Source organism: Copadichromis virginalis, linkage group LG18, assembly GCF_057382275.1.
Source record: "Copadichromis virginalis isolate Kocher_CV1m ecotype Utaka linkage group LG18, C_Virginalis_male_GT1.1, whole genome shotgun sequence".
NCBI lineage: Eukaryota > Metazoa > Chordata > Actinopteri > Cichliformes > Cichlidae > Copadichromis > Copadichromis virginalis.
In genome coordinates this window covers 11109787-11130105 of record NC_140635.1, presented here as the reverse complement: position 1 = coordinate 11130105, position 20319 = coordinate 11109787, and the positions used below count along the sequence as shown (strand labels likewise).

Here is a 20319-nt window from a genome sequence, read left to right as displayed (position 1 = left end):
CTCATTACTCACATTACAGAGATGAGAGTAAAATCAATAGGGACTTAGCACCAGGATGTATCATTAAGATAACCCCACGTCTCATTGCTTTATCCTGATCGATGCCAGATTCTTATTCATGGATCAAGAAAGGAGGGATGGAAAATCAAGAGCAGGAATCTACATGTACTATATATTGTATTAAACAAGAGGAGAGTGTATATGTATGTAAATGAGAACAAGAGAGTGACACATTACATACTCACCAGTTTAATTTAAAAAAAAAAAAAGTAAAAAGAAAACCCAGCATTCATTGAAACGGTGTAATTCTCCTTCTTGTTGATATGGGCTTTCAGACCTGGCAGCAGATACACAGTTGGATGGATAGCTGCTCCTGCATCCCTGTCCTCGATCCTAATTTCCTACCTGTCTTGTGTGACATGGTTGTGCATTTACACCCAGCTGGTAGCTATATGATCTCACTATTAACTGGTGACAGGAGCCAACAAAGCCTTATGATACATACATCTGGCACCAGAGGAGGTGCACACACACACATACGCACAGGATAAAACCTACCAGTACACGCATGTCATTCAGCCAGACTGTGCGACATCGGGACATTTGAGTTAGGGTGAGCTCATAATGCACACATCTGAAAGGCAGCCTAAATGAGTCAGGGAAGTGATTTATAAAAATGCTTTGAAGGTGTCTGAGCCTTTGTTGTGTGACATGGGAGGTCTAACAAATCTCATTCAACTTGACCTCCCCAATCTTTGAAAAATGCAGAGGAATATCACACCTGAACAGTGACTGTTCGCACTTTCAAATAGCCAAATTTAACTCAAGCTACACCATTATTTGTATTCACCTTGCACTGCCTCCAGTAGCAAGATTTCAAAACATTCTAATGGTATTTTTCTTTCCACGAATCCTTCAGCGAATCCTGCACAGATCCACGATTCAACAGTGACTTTGTTGATAGACCAGACTCAAGTTTATATCCCCTGTGATCCCTCTAGTAAAGATATGCATACACACACACATATACACGACGAGCTAGAGAGTCCACAGTAAGACATTGCAAGCATGCATCATGAGCAGAGTGTGTAATGATGTTGCCTTCTTGTATTACCTCACTTTACAAGGCTTTCAGTGAGGATTGTTCAAGTTTGAATTGGTTCACCACAGTAAACAAAACACTGCTGGAGCTGCATCTGTTTTCATCTGTAATGACTAATTTTCCTTCATGTTTTATTCGTTGTTTCAAGGGTGCCACACCCCCTGAATGCAAATCTTTACAGTCCTTACACAAATTTCTAAAGCATTTTCTTTAACCCCACAAAAGTCACGTCTTCAGCGGAGCTGCAGTGACTGTCCCCTCAAGCGTCCGGTTGGCTGGGAGAGGCGGGGGGCTCCAGTCCGGCTGGTAGAAATGGATGTCAAATGTCCGTGCCCAGTTGGCGAAGACGCGCTTCTCTGTTATAAAGCGGTGGTGACTGCCCCGTCGCCCACGCTCATGAGAAATGTACATAGCGCACTCATCTGGGCCACGTGGCTCATAGTAGTGATAGGGGACAGAGTGGTTCTGAGGCTCCCTGCAGTGATGGAAAGAGAGAGGGAGAGGGAAGAGACTGTTGACATTTAAAACCACTTTAATGAGTCACAGAGGTTCATGTGACACCAGAATGCATTTTTCATTTCAAGGTGAGGGAGAGAGACTGATCTGCATTCATTTGTTTGAGGTTTGCACGGGCCACACAGCTAAATGTAACTAGTTTTTATGACTTTTTAAATGCCATCTGCTGCTGAAGAGTGAGCGGAAAAGCCAAGCAAAGAAAAAAAGCTAAAAGCAGCAGCTCTGTTTGAACATGAATAATAAGTCTCTTGTGCTTGGTTTAAGTTCATGGCACTTCATATATCAACATTTCATTCAAATCCAACTGAGTTCAGTTTTATTTATCATTCAACAGACATTGCAGGGCACCTGGGATTACTTTGTAAAGTAAAGACATTGCAGTTGTATAGACAGAAACCCGGCAAGGATCCAGTTGGCGACAGTGGGGGAGTGAGCTCCCATTTAATAGGCAGAACAAAGTGATGGGAGGGCAGCTGTTTCGCTCATCACTTGAGATTAGTGTAAAGAGAGAAAAGACGTACAATGAGATTCACTACAATAAATGCGCTTTAAAGTGCTTTAAAAGATTGAAGTGAAAAATATAGAAGCGTGACTGAAAAAAATACGCTTTTTGCCACAATTTAGCAGAGATAAGTTATTTTCTCAGTTTTGAATTACAAGTGTAAATTTTGAGATAACAATCCAACATTTTGACTTGTGGATGGACGGGGTTGACTTCAGTGTACAGTGGCCCGGAGCAAAAATGCTGTAAAAGCACTCAAAACACTACAGAAGTTGAACAAAACACTGTCTAAATTAAAAAAAAAAAACCCTACAGAAAACACAACAGCAGTGTTTCTGGGGACACAATAACATGACAGAACACCCAGTGAAGTGACAGAAACCAGAACATGTGAAAGACTGCGCTGAGACACAGTTAAAAGCAGCAGAGTATTTGTTGTAAATGTAAATTCTTATAATACCTTAAATACATGTTTGCTATTAGCTGTTTACTGTTAGCTTGTCACTTCTGCAACTGTTGCATCCAATCATCGTCTCCCCCAAAAACACTTCTGTTGTGTTTTGTGTGCTTTTGCAGCACTTTTGTATTTGCTGGTGTTTTCTTACATTGCAGGTTGTTTCACTGGTTGCAAAAAAGAAGTTTCATGGTACATAAGGCTGATCACAGCCTGCACAAAGTAACACCTACTGGCGCTTGCAATATAAATTACTACGTGATTTAGTAGGTAATTCTTTTCCCCACCTGCACTGTTACAAACAATCTTAGGTGTCTTCAACTTGCCAAAATCCCACACTGTCCTGGTTGTGGCCAAAATGATTCTACTATAGAACCAGGTAGAAATAAATGTTACAGTGTTAGAATATTACAAGGTTACACTTTCCCCTCCACTCTTTACACAAACTTTAGCATAGAATGTCTTTGATTTCTCAGACAGATTAACCTCTTCCTTCAATTGATTTTTGTTTAAGCTGTCATAGCACAAGAAGGTCTGAAGGTCATAGGACCAGTCTGTCTCAAAGCTGGCAAAGAGAGGCAGACAAACATTCATGCTCATATTCACACCAATTTAGAAAGAATATAGAATTGCTAACTTAACTTGCGTATCTTTGGACTGTGGGAGGAGCTGGAGCATCTAGAAAGAACATCTATGTCTTTCTTTTTTAAAAGTAGAAGTACACAACACCATACATGCCCAAAATATGTTGAAACTTGCATGTTCTGTTTCTTAGTAAACAGCATTACAGCCTTCTGGTTTGAGGCTTTGCACAACATTGTAGACCCCGAATGCTCTGAAGTGTCGGATGTACTTGAGGTCAGGGCGAATTCTGTCTTTAACAGGCTAGTAAAATATTTCTTTATACACAAGGGCATTGTAAGCTTGAACAAAGAGTGAGCCAAACAAACTGCTCTCACAAAGCTGACAACATATTATTGTGTTATAACAGTGTAGCAAATACTCTGCACCGTATTCTGTTTCTAAAATTGGAAAACCCAGCCTTAATGGTGTTAATGATTTTTCAGCTTAATTTTCCTTTGCAGATTAACTGCACAGATTTTCATTTAAATTAAATTAGATGGTGAAGAAAGTAGACTTCCTGTTTGTGTATTTCAAACAATTTTCATTTCTGAATTTTGCCCAGTGTTAAATCACTTCTTCACACACATCTGTCATAATAGCTGAGATTCTGCTGAAATATTAATGAGGCATTTTAGCATTTTCACCTACGCCAGTCATCACGTCCATAGAGCAATTTATCTTCATATATTAATCATTATGCCATTAGATTTTTTCCACATCTGCCCATTTTTCTATTCAGTGTGAGCTCAAATCAAATTTGAGTCTTGGACTTGTATGCATTTCTGACCGTGATACATTTTAAATGTGAGTTTGTAAGATATTGCAACTGCTGAGCAAATGATAGCGCTGGTTTACATCACTCGAAATGCTTTAATAGCATGAAAAGACAAGGGTGCTGGCTTTGTTAGTTCTGTTTCAGTTAAAAAACTGCAACAGTAAAATGAAAATTTTCAACTGTATTATATAATTTTTTTGTAAGATCAGGAAAATAATTAGTTCTGAACCCCTTCTGCTTTTATAATCTCAGTGGCAGATGTATCCTTTTAATTTTTTTTGTTTCCAGTTGTCTTGCACAACACTGAAACTTTTGTGTAACAGAAGTTGTTCAGCGTTGTCATGAACAACATTGTCATGAAAGCCTAACAGGGAGGGTTTCATATTGTTCCCCAGCTTCTCTGCACATGCTGGGAGTGCAATAAAAACTGTGAGTTCTAAAAACACCTTAAAATGTGGGGAAATGTACTTCACCACTATGATCAATCATTTATTAAAAAAAAAAAAACAAAAAAAAAAAATACTTTTAGAAATCTGGCCACTGTGTAAAAATCACAAGCCCCAAAATTGACTTACATTTTTTTTAAGAATCAATTTGTTTTTAGAAAGAAGTGTTCCTTTGGGGAAAAAAAGGAAAGGTGGGCATTTTAAAAGCAGTCCATAAACAGCATGTAGCAGCAATTTAACAAAGTAAAAAAAAAATTCCCCTGCATCTTACGACTGAAAAAAGTTATATAACAGAAAAGGCAGCACTGAAGGAATAGTAAGGAATATTTTAATATTACAATTCATGCATTATTTATATTTGTTAGTTATTTATTAATGCTTTAGCGTTATATATTTATACACACACTTGAATGTCAATAAAGTGAATCTGACATGGCATTTGAGGTACACTTTTAAATTCTCAGTAGCATCGCATTCAGTAAAAATCGACTGACTGCAGTCATGATGTAAACTAAGAGACACGCTAAATATTGGCTTAGGCCAATGATTGCTCAAAGAAATGAAACAGCAGCACACCCTCGTCGTTATTGTCTATATTGAATTTGTGCTAAAACCCAAAATAAAAAAAATATTCTTTAAGCAATCACAGCCAAGGACAAAGATATACAGAACATTTTACAGTTTGTTCTTTTTTATTGAGAAATCTAATAAGATTTGTTCCCTGTTCAATAAAATCCCCCAATTAAAGCACAGGCTGAGACCAATGAGACGTGAGCTGTAATTCAAACCATTAAACTCTGCTAACAAGGCTGGTTAATTTGGTTGCCAGAATCAAGAGGGATTCACAAACTGCTGCATAACCCATACAGGGAGTGCAGAATTATTAGGCAAGTTGTATTTTTGAGGAATAATTTTATTATTGAACAACAACCAAAAAACTCATTAATATCAAAGCTGAATGTTTCTGGAAGTAGTTTTTAGTTTGTTTTTAGTTTTAGCTATTTTAGGGGGATATCTGTGTGTGCAGGTGACTATTACTGTGCATAATTATTAGGCAACTTAACAAAAAACAAATATATACCCATTTCAATCATTTATTTTTACCAGTGAAACCAATATAACATCTCCACATTCACAAATATACATTTCTGACATTCAAAAACAAAACAAAAACAAATCAGCGACCAATATAGCCACCTTTCTTTGCAAGGACACTCAAAAGCCTGCCATCCATGGATTCTGTCAGTGTTTTGATCTGTTCACCATCAACATTGCGTGCAGCAGCAACCACAGCCTCCCAGACACTGTTCAGAGAGGTGTACTGTTTTCCCTCCTTGTAAATCTCACATTTGATGATGGACCACAGGTTCTCAATGGGGTTCAGATCAGGTGAACAAGGAGGCCATGTCATTAGTTTTTCTTCTTTTATACCCTTTCTTGCCAGCCACGCTGTGGAGTACTTGGATGCGTGTGATGGAGCATTGTCCTGCATGAAAATCATGTTTTTCTTGAAGGATGCAGACTTCTTCCTGTACCACTGCTTGAAGAAGGTGTCTTCCAGAAACTGGCAGTAGGACTGGGAGTTGAGCTTGACTCCATCCTCAACCCGAAAAGGCCCCACAAGCTCATCTTTGATGATACCAGCCCAAACCAGTACTCCACCTCCACCTTGCTGGCGTCTGAGTCGGACTGGAGCTCTCTGCCCTTTACCAATCCAGCCACGGACCCATCCATCTGGCCCATCAAGACTCACTCTCATTTCATCAGTCCATAAAACCTTAGAAAAACCAGTCTTGAGATATTTCTTGGCCCAGTCTTGACGTTTCAGCTTGTGTGTCTTGTTCAGTGGTGGTCGTCTTTCAGCCTTTCTTACCTTGGCTATGTCTCTGAGTATTGCACACCTTGTGCTTTTGGGCACTCCAGTGATGTTGCAGCTCTGAAATATGGCCAAACTGGTGGCAAGTGGCATCTTGGCAGCTGCACGCTTGACTTTTCTCAGTTCATGGGCAGTTATTTTGCGCCTCGGTTTTTCATTCATTCATTCATTCATTTATTTATTCATTTTCAGGCACAACAAATACCTATATTGAACATAAAATACACAAAACAAAAAACAAAACTTGCCTGAAAAAGGAGTGGGACGAAGAAAACTTATTAAATCCCACCCCTATACTCACTCATCAACAAAAAAAACCAATAAACTTCCCGCAGCTACGCCCATCATTGCATACAGACCCATCAACAGCCCCGGGCAGATACAAGCATCTAAGCGGCAGCTCGCAACCAACAATTAGAGCCTTCATAACTGAATACAGAATATATAAATTATAAATTGCATTACCACAGGTAACAGGCAGTAATAACTACAAGTAACAGACACACATACATATACATACATATATATCTACACACACAAGTACATATATGTACATACATACGCACACTTTATTTTTTATTTTTTATTTTGGAATCCATACCAGCAATGGTAAGAGGACAGACATTACAGAGCACACTAAAACCCATCATTGCGTATACTGTGACCAGACCAACTGTTTGTAGAGAAATTTAAATCTATGAATATTTTTGCATTGTTTCAATTGTAAACTCAGACTGTTCCAGATTTTCACACCACATACAGACACACAAAAGCCTTTACGGGTTGTTCGAGTTCTGGGTAATTTGAATTCTCCAAAGCCTCTCACATTATAAACCTTTTCTCGAATTTCAAATCTAGTTTGTAAATTTGCCGGTAAAAGTTTAGTAAAAGCTTTATACAAAATTATGGATGTATTGTAATTAACCAGATCCTGGAATTTAAGTAATTTTCCACACGCTTCTTGCGACCCTGTTGACTATTTTGAATGAAACGCTTGATTGTTCGATGATCACGCTTCAGAAGCTTTGCAATTTTGAGACTGCTGCATCCCTCTGCAAGATATCTCACTATTTTTGACTTTTCTGAGCCTGTCAAGTCCTTCTTTTGACCCACCATGCCAAAGGAAAGGACGTTGCCTAATAATTATGCACACCTGATATAGGGTGTTGATGTCATTAGACCACACCCCTTCTCATTACAGAGATGCACATCACCTAATATGCTTAATTGGTAGTAGGCTTTCGAGCCTATACAGCTTGGAGTAAGACAACATGCATGAAGAGGATGATGTGGACAAAATACTCATTTGCCTAATAATTCTGCACTCCCTGTAGTTCATTTCTCCTATAGAGGACCATCAGGATGAGAGCGCTTCTCTGAAAGTTCCCTGTACTGTGAATCTACAGTATTGATGCATTGATACACTTTTTTTAACATCTAATTTGGCTTGCATCTGTTGCATTTGCTAGAATTAATTTACTTCTTTCTATTAATGAATGAATTATTTAATAATTTTGCTGCAACGAAGAAAAATCTCAAAGTTGGAATAATTTATATGCTTCTTTACTATTTTAATTGCATAATTAGCCCTTAATAGGCTAATTAACTTAATTAATTAAAAATGCAATTACACAAAGTTTAACCTTTTTACATCCTTTCATCTTATGAAAAGTCAACACATCATAGAACAATGCTGTAATGTTCCTTATCACAGCGGTCCCCAACACCCGGGCCTCGGACCGGTACTGGTCCGTGAGTCGTTTGGTACTGGGCGCGAGAGTTGAGGCTCAGGTGTGAAATGTATGGCTTTCAGGGTTTTCAGCGTTATTTTGTTATCGTTTTTATCGTTAACTCGGTTTTCCTGGGTCTTTTCACGTGTGTTATGAATAAATCTTCTTTTTTTCGGCACCGGTACTAGTTTTATTTTCTTGTATTTATCCGCGACACCCTAAAGGCCGGTCCGTGAAAATATTGTCGGGCATAAACCGGTCCGTGGCGCAAAAAAGGTTAGGGACCGCTGCCTTATCAACAGAGGTGTGGACTCGAGTCACATGACTTGGACTCGAGTCAGACTCGAGTCATTACTTTTATGACTTTAGACTTGACTTGAAAAAATGTTCTAAGACTTGTGACTTGACTTGGACTTTTACACCAATGACCTGGGACTTGAATTGGACTTGAACCGGTTTACTTGAAAAGACTTGATATTTCACCCCAAATATAAAATTTAACATGCATATTATATAGAGATTGAAAATGTGACGTCATTCAGGGGTAAAACCGCAAAGGATTCTGGGAACTCGTGGCAAGAGGTACTAGCGCACGCAGGCTTTCAATTGAAATCAGTCACACAGCGATAAAAAGAAACACAAAAATGTCAAGAAGCTGTTGTATTATTAACTGCAATAGCCGGTCGCATGACAGCCACGGGAAGCCGACGGGTAAAGAGATCGGTTGTTATCGGATTACCTCGTTGAAGAGAAATTGTTCGAGCCATGTTTCCGAAGTAACAAAGACGCGACGGATGGCCTGGATTGCAGCCATTCAAAGACCAAATATAACGTCCCAGAACACTCCAGCTCACAGGTTAGTCTGCTCCAAGCATTTCCACAAAGGTCAGAGTTTTGTAGTAGTTAATACGTCATTTTCATAACATAATTAGTGATATAGGTTACAAGCAAGTCTGGCGCTGAACAGAAATGGTCGCGCTATGCTCCTTTGTTTATTGTGCATAAATAGTGAATTGTCCTGACACAATATTGCGTTTCTCCTCTGTTATTATGGTACATTGACAAAAACATATACTTTTATTCACAGGATAAAACAGTTGTTTTGTATCACTAATTGCCCAGTGCGATTACAACATACAGTACTATTGTCACTGCTACATTTCTGTAACGCGTACCAGAAATTATTTCCACTACTAATTAATTACCCTTGAGCTCAAAGGTCCTATTAATAAACGGTTAACGAATGTGTATTTATGACGACAATTTGTGAGACTGGTAAACTTATGATACGTACGATGGTCTTTCGTTCTACACGGTGCATTTCAAGGTCCTGCACCCATCCGTCGGTAAACTGTACCTGGGCTTGTTGCAGTGACCTGAAGTTACTAAACTTTCATGAGTGTATGCACTCACTCCAACAACCGTATGATTATAAATATGCATATAAATATGCTACAATGAGATAGCTGACTTCATCTAACTAGCAAATGTTGTCCAGGCTACGTTGGTGATACAGTTTTTTTTAATGTGTATGATATTTTTTGTCATGCGATTTTAAAGCTGGTCCTACAACCGCATCCAAGAATAACATGCAGCTTATCTCAGAACCGTCGGTGAAAATTATCCTTGGAGCTAGGTTTAATTGAGCTGCATTTTATAGAGGTGCAATTTCACAATTTGTGTATATTTTCTAAGTTCACTATTTTGTCATGTGTTGAGAAAAACACAGATTTAAAAATTACATGGTCTAATATTTACATTTAGCATAACTGCAACATTCTTTTTTCGTTTTTTTTTTTTTAAAGACTCGAAAGGACTTGAAATTCAAAATTTCAGACTTGTGACTTTACTCGGACTTTTACACCAGTGACTTGAGACTCGACTCTGACTTGCCTGACATTACTTGAGACTTGACTTGAGACTTGAGGATAAAGACTTGAGACTTACTTGAGACTTGCAAAACAATGACTTGGTCCCACCTCTGCTTATCAACAATAACAAACAATGTTGTTAAACACTGTTTAAAAGAGTCCCCGATTTTCTTTAATTGGAACTTTCAAGAAGAGCGATTTAAAAACGTAAAGTCTGAATCTTATCTGCTTCAGGCTAAAATTTTATTCTAAACTACTGCACTGAATCGAGATTGCTGTCTGACAGCAGAAACAGTCAGATGCTGCATTTTAGTGACACCGGCACTATCTGCCACTTTGCTAGGTTAACCTCTTTAGCTGCTTATTAACACAAATATCTACAAAGCAAATCACATGGCAGAAACTCAATGAAATTAGGCATGTAGACATGGTCAAGAGGAGAATGCAAAGACTGCTTTGAGCTGATAGTAAGGGAGCAGTAACTGAACTCCTTACAACCAAAGTATGCAGAAGAGCATCTCTGAATGCACCACACATCAAACCTTGAAGCCGATGGGCTACAGCAGCGAAAGCCCACAGTGGGTGCCAATCCTGCCTGCTGATAAGAATAACCCGAGGCTACAGCTCATATGAGCTCACCAAAACTGAATGACAGAAGACTGAAAAAATGTTGCCTCGATTTCTTGATTTTTGGATGGTAGGGTCAAATGTGGCATAAACAACATGAAAGAACAGACACATCCTGCCTTGTACTCTCAGTGATGGTGATGGTGAGGTGGTGTAATGTTATGGTGGATCTTTTCTCTCCATAGTTTGTGCCTCTTGGTACCAAGTGAGCATTGTTTAAATGGCACGGGCTACGTGAGTATTGTTGGGATAGTCATCCCGTTATGACCACGGTGTTACCATGGCTGCTTCCAGCAGGATATTTGAGTTTGAGCTGAAATCAACTCAGACTGGTTTCTTTAAAATGGCAGTGAGTTCACTGCACTCAAATGGCATCTATAGTCACTAAATCTCACTCCAATAGAGCACCTGTGGGATGTAGTGGATGTGGGAGATTCTCATCATGGATATACGGCTGACAAATCTGCGTATGCTGTGTGATGCTGTCATGTCAATATCTCAGAGGAACCGTGTTGAGTCTATGCCCAAAGAAAAAGCCAGTTCTGAAGAAAGAAAAGCAAGTGTTTAGTCAGTATATACTGAAAGTACACGGTCCTCATAAGATGGCAATATATAGTTCTGCTTGTCAACAAAATGACTTCTTATCATCTAATCAGCATTATAGTACATGCATTAACCTGACCTAACAAAAAGCATCTCTCAAACAGAAATCACTCTGGTAAAATATGCCTGCCTTCAGGATACACATGAGGCATTATCCCTCATGCACGCATGTTCCAGTTCATCGCTGGGTGCTCTTGTATTTGCATACTGAATAATACAGAACATGTGGAGGACAAAAACATTCGGATTTTAAATGCAATAAAGCAATGCAGCTTTTCAGTTGTCTGTATTCAGAGTTCACGACCAATGTGTGCTTTCCCAGCCTCGGGACCAGATAATCCATTGTGTGTCGGTCAATTATTGGATATTTTTATTGATGCCACACTGCAGCGAATGAAAAAGTAAAAAGCTTGTTGTGGGGATATTGAATGGTGCAGAAAACAAACCAAATGTATCAGCACAAAAAGGTAGACAAAGCCAGAAAAAGCAAAGGGAGGCATGACTCAAGCTTTAATGCAATAGCAGGGAATTTGACCAGGCACTTTGTATTAGTGAAAATCCTTTCACTGTCGTTTTTCCCCCATCTGAAATTGTACATTGTATTTGGATGATTAGTATAAATCTAACACCTCTGTTAACAGGCACTGGCTCTATAATTATGTTTCTGAAACAGAAGAAAACCCAGGACTCTGTCTTTTCTTTCAACATTATGAATACTTGGCAGTTTACTGAATTATTATGTACTAATACACAAGCAATTTAAGTATTCCAAAACCCTCTCCAGCCACACTGAAATTTCATTTTCAGCTGTCTTAATATATTTAGTTTTAATCTTTCTTATCAGGCGGCTGTGCTGCTATGAATTCATATTTGAAGTTACTGCATTTATGGCTCTCCTTTAAAAAAAATCTCAATGATGGTGCTTGCTGGTGGAGCTGGTGATGATCTTTGACTTTCAGCTCCACTGTCTCACCTGCAGAAGTCAGGCGCCACCATGCCATAGACATTGATCCTATCACACAGCTCCAGGGCGATGGTCATAGTGAACCAGCCGGTGCTCAGCCAGGTCTTCGATATTTTCCTGCAGAGGAAAGGAGGAGGATGTAGGGGGTGAAAGAAGATAGTTAGATGGATTTAATGCATGGGAGACCACAAGGATGAAAACTGAAAAACTTGGATAGATCATTAGAAAATCTCACATTGGCGTATTAGGGCAGAATAAAGATCTCTCTAAATCCTGAGGTCGATATTCCTGGCTGCAAGATCATTCAAGTTCCCCCACAGCTTCATTAAAATACAAATCCATCTTATGCATCGACTGGTACAAATGAACCCTGTCAAATAATCAAATCCTTAATCAGAAAAGAGCCTTGCTCTGCATGAAGTGTCGATAGTTGGATGACATACCTTCAGCATGCAGAACGATCTGCCTGCTTTCAGGAAGAAAAGAGCTGACCGCTAATCAGACATGATGTTATGAAAAAAACTAAATGAAATATTAACATTGTACTTAAAAAAATCTAAATGTGCTCCAACATGTACTCCATCACAGGACTGGAAAAAAAAATGCTGCCTTACTATCATACTTTTTAAAATAATTCCTTGTTGGTTTTGTGTAGATTTGATGGTCTCCAGTGTACTGAAACTCGCAACACTTCTAGAGGTCAATGAAAACCTTTAAGTTACACCTGAAGATGAAATGAAAATAAGCTTAATAATTTTGGTTCAATTTTCAAATGAAGTTTACAATATCGCTGCACTGACATGTTTATAGAGCAGTGCTTTTCATTTAGATTCTAGTATAAAAGCACAGCAGATCTTTGGAAATGACCTTTGGATGCTGATTAAATAAATTCATTCAAACAAAAATATCCCAACAGAGCATGAAGCCCAGCTACTTTGGTGAACCTTCGACCTTTGCCCTTGTACACTGCAACTATGAAAAATATTCAAAAGTAACAAAATTCCCATCGACCTCAGCTGTAGCTGAACAAACCTCATTTAGGAAAAACAAACACAACCCCAGCTATTTGTTTGCTGTTGTGTGGCATGAATCATTTACCTTCTTGCAAATTGTTCTTGGCTCTTTTTATTTTTGATTAATAATGAAACTAAAAATCTGTTTAGCTGCGGTATGAAGCATGTGTTTTTCAGCTTCTGAAGGATTTCAACACAGGAAAAGGCCTGAGAATGACCCTGCTAACCTAAAGGCAAAGTACCAAAGCGGTCTTGGGAGGAAAACTGTACCCAAGTTTCACTGTGACCAAGTGCTTCCTCACAGCGTTACCAGCATGGTCTCATTTTCACAGTATAGTAGCAACAAAACCTCACAATGATACTGATCTCCAGCTCGCTGGCCTGCAGCCACAGCTGTAATCCCTTCCAACTAAAATTCATGCAGATGAGTTGAGCTGCGGTGGTCCAAAAACATTTTGCAAAAATCAGAATTCATCAAATCAACTTATGAAAATTTATTAGAAAATGCATCATAGCTCCCTCGTACACACTGTGAAGTGATTCAAATATGAGCTGATGTAGCAGGTTTGTGCTACAAACTACAGCACAATTGAATCCTTAAGCTGAATTAGACTCAAATGTGGTTCTTATCGAGCTTCCCCTGCTGAACAGCTGAACTATCCTAATGGGAACTGTTATTGGTAACCAGTGGATGCATTAATCTCTCAGTGTTTGATGCACTTTTAGATGGCTTTTGGTAAATAAACACTGCAACTTTTACTGAAGCTTTATGAGAAAAAAATAAATGGAGCACAGCGAATGAGGCAAAATGTGGTCTAACTAATGCATTAAATGCTTTTCCTCTTTCATAATTCAAAGTTCAACACAACTACAAAGGGCAGGCATAAGAGGAAACTATAAAGACACGCAACCTCTAATGTATGCATAATTTTGGCAGATGAAACAAAGCTAAGAAAACCTTATGGTGAAAATGAGTCAGCTGAGGATACACCGACTTTGTCTGATGTTCTTAGGCAATTTGTTTCGCATAATGTCACCATTAATTTTAGATTTCAAAACAAGTTTAGCCTGCATATTGCATTTATACAATGCTCTGGTGATAAAAACAGCAATTCCAGCTCTGGTGGAGTCACGTGTACTCAATGCAAGTAGGGAGATGATGGGATAAAAAGTGAATTGTTTTGACAGTAAATGCTAATGTCAACATATTGCTGACCGCAGGTGTGGTTTTTGCTATGATAACCAACTTGGTTTAGCCTGCTAATAATTTAGTAATTAACACCAATTAAAAAGTAAAGCCACAGATGGATTAGTGAACATGCCAACAAGGCTGGCCTTTACCCGCCATGACATCACTACAAGGAGATGCAGAACGCAAAAGTACAAAGCAAAGCAAGGAAACTACTCCATAAGATTACATAAAAATATGTAAAACAAAGAAAGTTTGTTTCCAGTCAGTATAACTGAAGTCCTACTCAGAGATGATGGGTTCCCAGGCTTTCTGCTTCAGTTTCTGAGTGTGCTTATATAAAAGAGGCAGTCTCGTCATGCGACTCTTCTTCTGCAGAAAATGGGCCAACAAAGTGCCACCTACTCCAGTTTGAGACATTGCAAGAGGTCTTATAAAGAATATAAAAATATATATAAAATGTGAACGACATACTGGCGCTGCAAATAAGGCAAGAGGGGAATACCGACATAAACATCTAATCTTGTGAATTCAGCGTTTCATTTATTTGTTTACCGCTTATTCTGAGCTCCAAGGTTTTCGTCTAATGTGACATCTGCACAGGTGTGAAACATCAAACATAACAGACTACTTGAGAAGCTCCATTCCATAATGAGGGATACACAGAAACCACTGTGCTGGTTTAATATTCCCAGTGATAAATAGCCTATAATTAGACTGATCAATTACCTGCAATATCTGCAAGTTGGCAGCAAATTTGCACCATGAATATCCATCCATCCATCCATCCATTCGCTTCCGCTTATCCTTTTCAGGGTTGCGGGTGGTGCTGGAGCCTATCCCAGCTGTCACAGGGCAAGAGGCGGGGTACACCCTGGACAGGTCGCCAGTCTGTCGCAGGGCTAACACATAGAGACAGACAACCATTCACACTCACATTCACTCACGCATTCCCACCTATGGGCAATTTTGGATTAATCAATTAAACTATCCCCCACCATGAATATATTTACTTATATTTATTTATATATTTATATTTACACGTCAACTGCATCACCAACTCAATGCAGGCAAATACCCAGTCAAAGAAAGGAATCCATCTCCCACTCACTGCCTGCAGTCAGGAAAAGAATGAGTGAAAATGTGGCATTTACACACAATATTAAAGTGAAGCTCTGAACATAACCTGCTCCGGAGCCATTATGTGTTCAGCATAAGTTACCATAGTGATCCAGCCAGGTAAAAAGGGATGCACCGTTGTGACACTGAAAACTCTGGCCCATTAATCTCTCTTTATAGAACACCCCTCAGGCAGAGTCACAAAACCTAAAAAAACAGAAGCAAAATGACACAAAACATCTGCAAACATATAGTAAAAGCTCTAGGAGATGCATAACGATAAAACAACTTTGCTGTATGGTTTGTGGTCATTTATAGTATGTGTCTCTTTAAGTTTTTGATGTCTTACTCCACTGTAGGAGATTTGGGGGTCTTTTACTTGTGTAGCCACAGGGCTCTGTTTCTCATCTTGGCTCAGATTTTGTCCTAGTGACAGTTTGAATGCAGAGTTTCTACCATTTCATCACTTCTGAAAACTTTCCCTCAACATCACATGCATCAACGTCTCCGCAGTGCTTCAAAAAATCCCAATCATCAAAGTGACAATGACCGTGAATGTCAACCACATCTGGTGCGATTTAGTTATGCACACATTGCGATCATTATACTGAACCAACAGGATGCTACACGGTAAAGGTGTCAAAAAATTTTCTGCACTCGTTCCTTTGATTCTTTTCCAAGCACAGTTCATTATAGTTTTAAAATGATGCGGCGGAGGAAAAGTGAGCAGGTTCATATTCAAACTCTTGCTTGAGAGCACTTTGACAGCATGTGTTCCTTATCTCCCGACCGGCCTCATCACCCTGCTGCTTCTCAAAGCTTGTTACTCCTTCTTGTCTGTTCCCACACATATGCATCAGCATCCGCAGCATCCGAGGCTTTAACTTGGCAAGACAGAGAAACAAAGCCTGGGCTCTGATAAGAAAAGTCTTGACAAGAACAACCAGGCAGGCATCTCGAAACTCTGCTCGCCTGCTGTTGATGAGGTGACACATTTGGAGTGGAGGGTTTACCTGGCTGTTTGAAAAGGTGTTCAGACCTTCTCTCCCTCGTTTTCTCACAGATACAACAGTGCAGGGAGATGGGGTGGGGTGGGGTATATGTCAAGCAAAAATGCTGAAAGAAAGCCCTCTTTAACACCTAAACTTTGAGCATTTCTCTTTCTTAGGAAAGTGGCAGAGAAATGTCTTCCTGGGAAGGCAATAAGGGAGCGAGGAAATGTTATCAGTGTTTAAAGTGTATGAGAAGGCATTATAGACAGCACCCTAGAGCGTACCTAAAAAGTTAAACCCTGCTGTTTTGTCATGGCAAGGCTTTAAGTCTATGCTTTGATGCATTTTTAGACAAGCTGTGGTCCAGTGTCGGTCAGACTTTGATGTAAAAAGAAACATCTCGGAGAGCTAAGGAGTAGACTGCTGTGAAATTTAAGGGAAATCTCGCCGAGGTCCGCACTGAAGTAATTAATAAATCATTCAGAGATCTTCACTGTTTTTTTTAATTTTCATGAAAGATTCTGAAAGACAAAATCAACAAGAATGAGTGTTTAAAAGAAGGGATCCACTTCAAAATATTGTTTCAGGAACACAACAAAGAGTTGAAGGTGTTTATTTGGCTTGATATCAATCACCTATGAGACAACAGTCATCACTTCATTTCAGTTTTATTCATCTAGTACCAGCTAACCAGTCATTTGAATGTGACATATTATAAGGTAGTTGCAGTGAGGTTTCTTACTGTTAAAAAGGGAGTTTTTCCTTCCCGCTATTTGCCAAGTGCTTACTCAAAGGGGGTCGCTTGATTAATGGGGTATTCTCTGTGTTTTTGTAGGGCCTTTACCTTAAAATATAACGCGACTCGAGGCGGTTGTTGTTGTGATTTGGTGCCATATAAATAACATTGAATTGAGCCAGGCTCAGGGACAGCAGTCATCTTCTTGGACCAGTTGCAAAGTGAGAGGCAGGAAAACAAAGAAGCTTGCTTTTTCACAAAGAGCCAGGTAGATTTGGATTGTTGTTTTTCCCTTAAAAAAATAAAAATCATTCTAAAAACTACTTGTAAAATATTTTTCTTAGCTCTGTACAGACATTAAGATTTCACCAACGTCTGAAATATTTTGCCTTGCTACTTTTATCCTCCACAGTGGGAACTTTTGAAGATGCTCATTCGGTTAAATAAAAATAGCGGAGGACAAACATGCACTACAGCTACAGTAAATAGAGACTATAAACCCAGTCTTCGTTTGCTTTCTTCCTTCAAATCAAGCAAAAAAAAAAAACAACCTCTTCAGGTACAGCCGCTCCTTATTTCTCTGTGGTCCAATAAAGCTTTGTGTTTGCTGGAAAAACGCACCACAAAATGGATGTTGATTTAAAATGTGGTTGAACAATCCAGACCCACCAAATCAATCGGCCCACACTGGCCACAGTGTTATGAACAGTGACAACAGCCTTTTGTGTGACTTGCTGCTTTATTAGAGTCTGTCCATGCAGCAGACAACGCTGTCGACCCAGTGATGCTATCGCAGAAGAAGCACAGGCTTCTCATTTTCTTTTAATTAAGACAGGACCCAGTTTGTCTGGAACATGCTGATTTGTTTTGATATGCAAACATGGCCACCGGGCTTTAATATAACAACAGCCCTGTCTCTCAAACACACACACACACACAGGCTTACATACACACAAGCTCTTCTTTTGCAAATTAGAAAACTTTGAGAGTTCAAAGCACAGCATTTTGACACCAACCAATCTGTGGTGGATGTGTGGAGGTCTTAGTCAGAAGGCATGCAGCTAATCTCACTTAAGAAGTCTTCCTCATTTCCTTGTTTATGAACATGCTGATGAATAATGTGGTGTGAAATGTCAAGCTCTTAGCTTCAATGACTGTCTTTTAAAAGGACTTGAGGCAAGCTGTGAGTGGGACAACACATTTATCCCTGTGAAGGAGAGCAGTGCTGCTTCTCATGTTTACATGGTTTGGGATTGCAAATCCAGAAAAGGTACACATGTAGCTATAAGTTTAATTGCACGTTGAGCTTTCTTTTTTGAGTCTTAAAATCACATTTCTATATTTCAACATAAGATTTTGCTTTCCATTGCATTTCATTCCTAACAAGAGAAATGACTGTTAAATCTCTTTGGGGTGGATGGAGTTGGGTTTTTTAGTTATATTTGTGCAATTGTGGTCAGAAGTTTATGATCATGAATGTCATGGTAATTTGGGGTTTTTAATGATTTCCTAGATTTTTTATAGATGCTTGAAACTTTGTTACACACTAACATTGGGTTTCTGGAATGGTCGTCCCAAAGCCTCGACCTCAACTTTTTTAAAAATTTGTGGACTGCACTTAAAAGCCAGGTTGGTGCCAGGAAATCGAGGAAATTTGAATGAACTTCACCAGTTATGCCAAGCAGAGCTGGTCAAATATCCAGCCCAAACTATGTTAGGAACTTGCACCTTGCAAAGATGATTTTTATAGCCACCAAAAAGCTTTTAAGGGACATTTAACCAAATATTAGTGTGAGTGTATGGATATATTTGAGCTGTACTTTTGAGTCTGTGTGGATCAGAGAAGATCCTAAATAAATTCAAACTTGTGCATCCAATTCGGATTTTTAAAGCCAATACAGATGGTTGCTGTTTATTTTTCAACCCTGGGAAAAGAAAAGTTTAAAAAAATAATTAAAAGCCCCAAATGACCACAATGACTGACCACTGACTGCTACTATACATATATAGCAGCTATACTGTCTTTGAGCCTATTATTGTTATTACTGTGTGAAGGTCACATACAGGTATGATTTGCTGTTGTAAGTTCAAGCTGAAACATCTGTGAAGCATCATTATTTCATAACACTCCTATAAAGAAAAAGTATAAAAATATCTGAGTTCATTTTGTGTGTGCACACGGTTATTTATACCTGACACTTTCATCCTGAGTGATTGCAGTGTTTAGGGTTGATTACTAATTTAAACTCCTTCACTTTTTCTAGTCGCCTCTGTATCTACTTGACTTCCACATCACGTTCTGTCTGATCACAGTTTCTCTTGTATTTCGCTCTTTTTTATATCCATGGAAATGGCAGCAATAATGTGGCCTGAATATGTTTTGTTTGCAGTCTGCTTCCACATATAATCTTTTCCTACTACTGTACATTCCCCTCATTATATGTATTTTCTAATGTTCATTCCCTACAAGCAGCAAACCTGAATCCTCGCTTCAGTTTGGTGTTGGACTGTAAATTGACTTCAAGTTCAGACTTTAGACTGCACTCTTCAATTCTGTGAGAGCAGAAGTCTTTAAACAACGAAAATCTATGTAGAAATAGTGGAAATCTCCACACCGCATGCATTGATATGAGGCACATCACTTTTCTTCCATCAGTTTGTGTTGTTTGTTTGACCAATTACACCTTTATCTTGGTCATAATAGCTTAAGCAGTCCTGTGACATTTCATGAGTCACAGCAAAGGTTTTGCCCACCTTCAACCTGAGCAAAAGTCTTATCATCCAAAATAAGTGGAAACGTGTGGGTGTCTGCATGGCCTTTAAAGGTTACTTGGTTTGTAAATGTGTCCTATTCTTTTCATTTAGCAGGGAGCTTTTTCACTGCTGGGCCTGTTGAATATTCTCAAATTTTAGATCAAAAGATCACAGGTTCTTTGTTTTGGGCTCTTATTTCTAAAAAGGCATACAAATCTCAGTTTAAGCACGCTCTAAAAATATCACTTTTAACTTGTAACTTATAAATCTCAAATCAACTTAAATTTTTTTCCACTCACTGTTTTGTAAGTTCAACTTAGAAGATCTGTACTGTTACCTTAAATATCAGTTGCACTGATATGGGCTGTCACTGTTGCTCTTTCTTGCTCATTCAAAATGTCAATATCACTATTCTTGTCCAGTGAT

General features: G+C 38.9%; 2 protein-coding genes across 4 annotated transcripts in view; one reads left to right on the top strand and one right to left on the bottom strand.

The window, feature by feature from the left end:
* pigk (phosphatidylinositol glycan anchor biosynthesis, class K) overlaps nt 1–20319 on the top strand; it is a 120443-nt gene that overhangs the window by 47788 nt on the left and 52336 nt on the right. The gene's annotated exons all lie outside the window — the stretch shown is intronic.
* st6galnac5a (ST6 (alpha-N-acetyl-neuraminyl-2,3-beta-galactosyl-1,3)-N-acetylgalactosaminide alpha-2,6-sialyltransferase 5a) overlaps nt 227–20319 on the bottom strand; it is a 63603-nt gene continuing 43510 nt past the window's right edge. Inside the window, exons 4-5 of the mRNA XM_085439402.1 lie at nt 12100–12207; nt 227–1577 (exon numbers count right to left, since the gene is read on the bottom strand). Of these exons, the coding sequence (XP_085295528.1) occupies nt 1328–1577; nt 12100–12207 (358 nt within the window). The 3' untranslated portion in view covers nt 227–1327. The remainder of the gene's footprint in view (nt 1578–12099; nt 12208–20319) is intronic.